The sequence below is a fragment of the Nematolebias whitei genome, chromosome 12 (genome assembly GCF_014905685.2).
Source record: "Nematolebias whitei isolate Nwh7 chromosome 12, NemWhi1, whole genome shotgun sequence".
In the NCBI taxonomy this organism is placed as follows: Eukaryota; Metazoa; Chordata; class Actinopteri; order Cyprinodontiformes; family Rivulidae; genus Nematolebias; species Nematolebias whitei.
The window spans coordinates 45,583,976-45,591,091 of record NC_056509.1 but is presented as its reverse complement, the minus strand read 5'-3'; the positions used below and the strand labels follow the sequence as shown (position 1 = coordinate 45,591,091).

The 7,116-nt window shown below is 40.6% G+C and overlaps 1 protein-coding gene across 1 annotated transcript in view; it reads right to left on the bottom strand.

Annotated features, from left to right (window-relative positions):
- The window catches only part of trim54 (tripartite motif containing 54), a 25,171-nt gene that overhangs the window by 11,914 nt on the left and 6,141 nt on the right, over nucleotides 1–7,116 (bottom strand). The window contains exons 3-6 of the mRNA XM_037685959.1: nucleotides 5,731–5,899; nucleotides 3,550–3,645; nucleotides 3,173–3,406; nucleotides 2,187–2,209 (exon numbers count right to left, since the gene is read on the bottom strand). Of these exons, the coding sequence (XP_037541887.1) occupies nucleotides 2,187–2,209; nucleotides 3,173–3,406; nucleotides 3,550–3,645; nucleotides 5,731–5,899 (522 nt within the window). The remainder of the gene's footprint in view (nucleotides 1–2,186; nucleotides 2,210–3,172; nucleotides 3,407–3,549; nucleotides 3,646–5,730; nucleotides 5,900–7,116) is intronic.

Genomic DNA, 7,116 nt, shown 5'->3' with positions numbered 1-7,116 from the left:
AACAGTTGTAATAAATAAATAACAGTTGTAATAAATAAATAACAGTTGTAATAAATAAATAACAACAGTTATAATAAATAACAGTTATAATAAATAACAGTTGTAATAAATAAATAACAACAGTTATAATAAATAACAGTTATAATAAATAACAGTTGTAATAAATAAATAACAACAGTTGTAATAAATAAATAACAACAGTTATAATAAATAAATAACAACAGTTATAATAAATAACAGTTATAATAAATAGCAGTTGTAATAAATAACAACAGTGGTAATAAATAAATAACAACAGTTATAATAAATAAATAACAACAGTTATAATAAATAACAGTTATAATAAATAACAGTTGTAATAAATAAATAACAACAGTTATAATAAATAAATAACAACAGTTATAATAAATAACAGTTATAATAAATAACAGTTGTAATAAATAAATAACAACAGTTATAATAAATAAATAACAACAGTTATAATAAATAACAGTTATAATAAATAACAGTTGTAATAAATAAATAACAACAGTTATAATAAATAAATAACAACAGTTATAATAAATAACAGTTATAATAAATAACAGTTGTAATAAATAAATAACAACAGTTGTAATAAATAAATAACAACAGTTATAATAAATAAATAACAACAGTTATAATAAATAACAGTTATAATAAATAGCAGTTGTAATAAATAACAACAGTGGTAATAAACGACAGAGAGCAGAGTGTTTTTGTGCTGCTCACTCTTTTTCAGCATGTAAGAGCAAAACTAATAAAATCCAGTTCCAAAGAGACGTTGGTGTCTTCACCAGTTTGGACTAACTGTCATGCAGACACTGCATGCACGAAGAGGGTTGCCAGATAAATTTAAAAAGTCTTATTTACCCCCTCCTTTTCTGTGCACATGTTCAACAAGCACAACACACACCTCATCTTAGAATGTCTTTACTCAGCACATGTGACCGTTCAGGTCAATGTGCAGTTGTCCCTCGCTACTTGGTGATTCGTTTTTTTTGCGGACTCGCTCTATCGCGGTTTTTCAAAATAAGATTGGACATGGCACACAACTGGCTGATTGATGGATGAGCCGCACGATCGGCTTGGAATTTTTATTTTAAATAAATTATGTTAAATTATTTATCACCTCCTGCAGCTGATCAGCTGTTCTCCATGCAGAGCGGAGAAGTGAGCGTGGCCAAGAACGCTTGCAGGTGGCTGAGAGCAGAGGAGGCAGAGAGAGGGAAATCATGACTTTCTGTGCTCTTTTAGAGGCTTTAGAGTTTAGAAACGTTGTTTAGTGTGAAAAGGGTTTAAGGGTTTTTGGGGCCGAGATAGTGTAGGGGCAGGCAGGGCAGCCGACTCGGGACCCGAAGGTCCCGGGCTCAATCCCCGGTCATTGCACATCTCGTGGCGTCTCTGAGCAGGACACCCAATCCTGAACTGCTCCCTGGGTGCTTACATAGCTGCCCACTGCTCCACCTGGGTGTAAACCAGGTGCGATGGGTAAAATGCAGAGAACCAATTTCGTCTTTGTATGAGAACATACAATGATGACAACACACATATACATATATATATATATATATATATATATATATATATGTGTGTATGTGTATGTATTTGCTTGGGTACTGTACTATTATTTTAAAGCCACAGTACTATAGTTCTTAATGTCTTATCTGGCAACCTGACTGACATAGAACTAAAGCGTTTTCGTGTAAACCACTCATTTTTTTGTTGATGACCCCCAATAAACACTGAAGTATCCAGAGGTTGTTGTCGTGTAAACGGGGCGTGACAGTATCACTGTGACTCGGTCATTTTAAAAGGAGCTCCATGATGAAACAGTCTGGACACCTCTGCTTTAAACAATATGTTAAAAAAATAAAATCAGAAAAAGGTTGTAATGTGTAGTGTAAAGAAGTCAAACTAGAAGATGCACAGTTTTAGCTTTCTTTGGCAGTAAGTCAACTTAGAATAAATCCTTTGATTATTTTTTTTCTTAAACAAGACAAAAAACTTAATTATAATTACTTTTCTTATAAAACGATTTCATTACAGATGATGGGAGCAGTTTAGGTATTTGGCAGGTTTTATTTACAGTGTTCCAGTTATAACCAGGTCGGTTTTAAATCGATTAAACTCGTTAGTGAGAAGTAGAAAATGAAACAAACACTTACTGTTCCAGTATGACCGTTGAACTCTGTGACAAAAGAGGAAAAAAGACAGAAACTGTCACGTTATCTGTGTGAGTAACTTGTATCCATCAGACACCAGGCTGTACAATAAAAACAAGTTCAAGTCTTGTTGCTGTCAGAACGACTCGGAGTGGTTTTCTTTAAAAATATCTTCTTCATTGGGACGGCTGCAGATCATCTTGTGTTGAGAAATTACAAAGTTGTAGATTTTGAAACAATAATGTGCATTATGATCCGTTAGTGCTCAGAGTGAGTGTTCTGAACGACTCCCAGCTACTACCACACCAAATGTCGGCTTAATGTGTGTAAAATTCACAGATGTACATTCATTCTTGTTTAAGCTAATGTTAATTACCGTACTTTTTGCCTTGCAACTTATACGAAGAAGCGACTTATTTATGTTTTTTCCCATATTTATAACCCAATTATTAGCTGAGATCTGACGAGTTCATTCATGGAAAATATTGAACACTACCATTTTCAGCTGCTAGAGGGCCCTTGACTAATATGGCAAGCCAAGTGTCTCATTAATGGGTAAACGTGGCTATTAATGAGACACTTGGCTTGCCATACAAAGCTACCTTTGTCTCACTACGGAACTCCTGGAGCAAACGTCAAATCAGCTGCGTTTTGCCGCGACTTCCATTTTTGGCACAACACCGGCCCACGTTTCTGGGTGGTCAACGGTGACGCATAATAAATGCAACTTATACGGTGAAGCGACGTATATGGTGGAAAGTACAGTAGCTCCCATCTTGAATGGGGTTCTGTCCAAAGGTTAACCAGTTGTATTTTTACATCCAACAATTACTTTTTGAAAGTTTCATTAAAACCCATTCAGTGGTTCATGACATTTTGCTAACAGGCAAAAGCCATCAGCGTGTGCTGCTAAGGCTACATAAACTGATGTATTTCACAAAAGCAAGTGCAGCTGAATGATGTGAGATGTGACGCGTGGCGTTCCTCGCCTGGATGAACGAAGCCTCGCCCGTCTCCTCCATGGACCGGACGGCCGACTCCATCAGCCCGCCTGCGGCCTCCAGCTGACGGTTGAGCCGACAGATTCGGGACCGGACGTGCTTCAGTTTGAGGTCCTGGTGTTTGGAGATGAGCCCAACCAGCTCCTGCTTCCTCTCCTCCAGCACCGACGCCAGGCCGTCCATTTGGTCGGCGATGTGCTCTCTCAGACGGCGTCCGTTTTCCTGAAGGAGAAACGCACATTGACGTCGTCAGGAAGCGCCTGAGCCGCTGCTGCAGCACAGAGGATGGTGCGAACGGAACAACAAGCCTCTGCTTGTGTTTTTGTTTGTTCCTATGATCACCACATCGTCGCTGTGAGAGTGACCTCGATGCTGCGACACATTTCCTCCATCTGAGAGAGGACCGTCTGGATGTGGTCGTTGCTGGCAACCAGGACTGCAATCCCATCGCTCAGCTCCGCCTGCAAACATCCACATCAAATAAAGTCCATGCTCAATAATCCAGGTATACAATCCAACATTTTTCAGTCAGGTCATCGGGACAGTTTCTTTTTTTTTGTGCCGAAACGTTTCGCCTTCGATCCAGAAGGCTTCATCAGAAGTGCATCAGATCCACATCAAATAATCTGCTGTGAGGGTAAACGTTGATAAATGAATCAAACTTTTCCACACTGAAAAGTCTTCAGTCCATCAAAAATACATTTATAGAGAATGAATTATTAATAAATATTTTTTTCTATGCAGAAAAGAGTCTGTTTCCTGCAGGTTGAGGAAGACTCCACTGCAAGTGGAGGACATTTTAAAATATGTATCCGTATGTATGGAGGGACGGATAGCTCCAACGCTAATTTTAAAACCTCATTTGCATATTTCAACACAAACCTATTTGTAAACAAAATTAACCAATTGATCCAGTAAGAGTTCACCTTGGGAATGTGACCAAGCTCATCAGTCCGCCCAGAAAATCAACTTATCAATAATTTAACACACGTCCAGTCTAATAATGAACTTTTAGTTTGCTCTCTTTTTCAAACGCACGCTGGGATTGCAGGAGGGATGCACCCGGAGCGACGTCTGAACCGCGCATGAGTCAGCGGCGTGCATCTGCTTCGAGCATCTTCTGACGCCGCGCTCGTGTTCCAGCTTAACGAGGCAGAAACGTTCACACATCTGCGCTGGCCAAATGAAGCCGCCAAACTTTTGCTGTTGGCTTTGAAACGACGGCGCCTCATCTACATTTCAGATGAGTGATTCAGAGACGGGGTGAGAAACGGAGAGGCCGGCGCTGAAATGTCAACAAACCAACTGCTCGACGGACGCACCAGATGCTGCCGCCGCCATCTGCATGACCGAACTGCTGCGCTTTGCTGTCCACGGGCTTTCTGGGTCAAACAGTTACAAAAAGCATAAAGAAATATTTTTTGTGTGATGAAATGATCAATAATTAGCACCTTAGCACTCATGGAGCACAGACTGTGGAGGAAAAGGCTAAAAAGTCTTCATCCAGGCTAAGCTAATGCTAACCAAACAAGCTAATGCAAATATTGTACTGATGGAGCTACGGCTAATCTTTCCCCCTGCAGATCACGATGCTACGTAACAAAATGGGTGTCTCTTGATTGGAATCAACGCGGCGTCTGTGGTTTGCACAGCTGAAATAAGGTTTGGTTCATATTTAAGGAAGAAGCGGGTAAAGATAACAGATTTTAGACATCTTAAATCTTTTTTTGTACAGCTGTCAGGCATTTTGTTGCACTGTCTTGACTGGTATACTTTCAAATTATTGCATTTTGTTATTACTAAATATCCGCCTACCTCCAGGGATCATTGCGTGAGTGACGGCGTGCACCCTGACAGGTACTAAGTCCCTCACAGTTTCTCTAAATACTGTTGTGTTTTCTAAGCTGGGTTAAATAAAGCACACTGGTTTACATCCATTTAACCCTCTAGACTTTTGCATGAGATCATTTCGTGCTATTTTCCCGTGTTACTACACGAGGAGGTGCAGATGGTGGCGAGGCTGTCGATGGACCGCCTGATCAGCACATCTAGTCCGTCTGAAAGTTTCTATGTTCAACGGCTTCAGCATCATCTGCAAATCTACGGTCCATCTACGATCAGCAGTATGTGGTTTTTGAGAAAGAACCATCGAACAGAGCATTATTCAACCCTCCTGCTGCCCCCGGGTCAAAATAACTGCTGGGGCCTCAGTTTTAGGACGGCAGGAATGTTAAAGTTTGAAGTTGCAAACAGATGAAGGTTGCTGACCCTTGGAGATGTGTGCGTTTGCTTCAGGGATCATCTTTGGTTGTTTTGTAAGGAGATACTCGGGTACAAACGGGAGGGACGGAGGTAAAAATAGGAACAAGAGAAAAGAAGACAGTAAAATAAAGGTCACCGCTCGGTTCTGAGAAGACACTGCTATAAACTCTTGTTGCCATTTAACCTTTGAAACACGCCTCGTATTCAGCACGTTGATGAATCATCTGTGGAACCCCCCCAAACGTCGTGGTTTGGATCTGAATGAAGTCACGGAGCGCCCGTACCTTCTGCCTGAGGTAGACGCTGCTGAGCGGAGCCACGTGGCAGTCCTTGTGTTGCCCGAACACTTTGCACATGGAGCAGGTGGGCGTCTGGCAGGACAGGCAGTAGATGTTGATCTTCTCCTCCTCGTGTTCCTCACACATCAGCTGCTGCTGCTTCATGCTCACCGGCCTGCACGAGACGCAGAGTCAGACATTTCACCGCCTGATGGTCCAGATCAGAGGTCAGCAGCATTCACGCTTCAGAGAGGCGTTCGAGTCCTCACCGATAAAAAACAGGGATCAGAGTGTCTGTGTGGGTCTCTGTTAGCAAAACATCTCATGAACTGGGGACAGGTTTTAATGAAACGCTCTGTAACTTACACCTGATTGACGTTGGAGTCAACATGATTCAAAATGCTTCCGCAGTGATCAAACTTGGCTTTAACTCAGTCAGCTCTACAGGTGTGGAGCTGAAGTTCAGTGTGGTAGTAGCTGAGAGTCATCCTCACACAATTCAAGGTCTGACTAGTTAAATAAGACGGTTTACCCTCAAGGAATGCTAGGCCTTTAATTTAAAATGTAACACCACATTAAAGGTTGTTTTTTTTTGAGACTGAGCTCCAAACTCTGACTTGCTCGTTTACTCGACCAGAAAACATCAGGATGCTCCAACAGGAACTCAGGACACATTTTTAGCCTTTATCTTATTTATTCTCTTAAAGTGCAGCTTAACGGAAACCTGGACGACGTTCAGTTTAATTTCCACACCGAGCTGCAGCATCAACAATGTTTGGCAGGAGGACTCATTCTTCTGCATCATTCAGCAGATTAGAGTATTTCTGTTAGCGATGACGTGTTTTAACGTCAGCCGGTCGTGGAAAAGCTCCATGAATTGTTTGGCTGAAACAGCAGCTGCGCCTTTGCCGTCTGAAATTAAAAAAAATGTGTCACGGCTGGGTTTGTTTTTAAAAGAACAATTAAGAGATTCTGTCAGAACGCAGCGCGAATGACTGAAAGAGTTGTTAAAGCTAAAATAGCAAAACTCTAGGTAAAAGTTAAAGCAGGAAAATCTATCTGTAAGCTAAAGGTCATAAAAGTATCAAACGACTGGCTAAAAGCTAAATATGCCAAAAGGCTAGTGAAAAGTAGCAGAACAGTAACTAAAAACTAATAGTAGCAAAAGGACATTTAAGAGCTCAATGTTGAAAAGGATATCCATAAACTAAAGGTCATAAAAGTATCAAAAATGCTAGCTATGAGTAGGAAAAAAGTAGCTAAAAGGGCTATTGATGAGCTAAAAGTAGCAAAAAGGTAACGGTAAGGAAACCCAAAAGCTAAAAGGTATCAAAAGGCAAGTCAAAAGTTAAAAGTTCTAAAGACTAGCTAAAAGTTAAAGTAGGAAAGGCT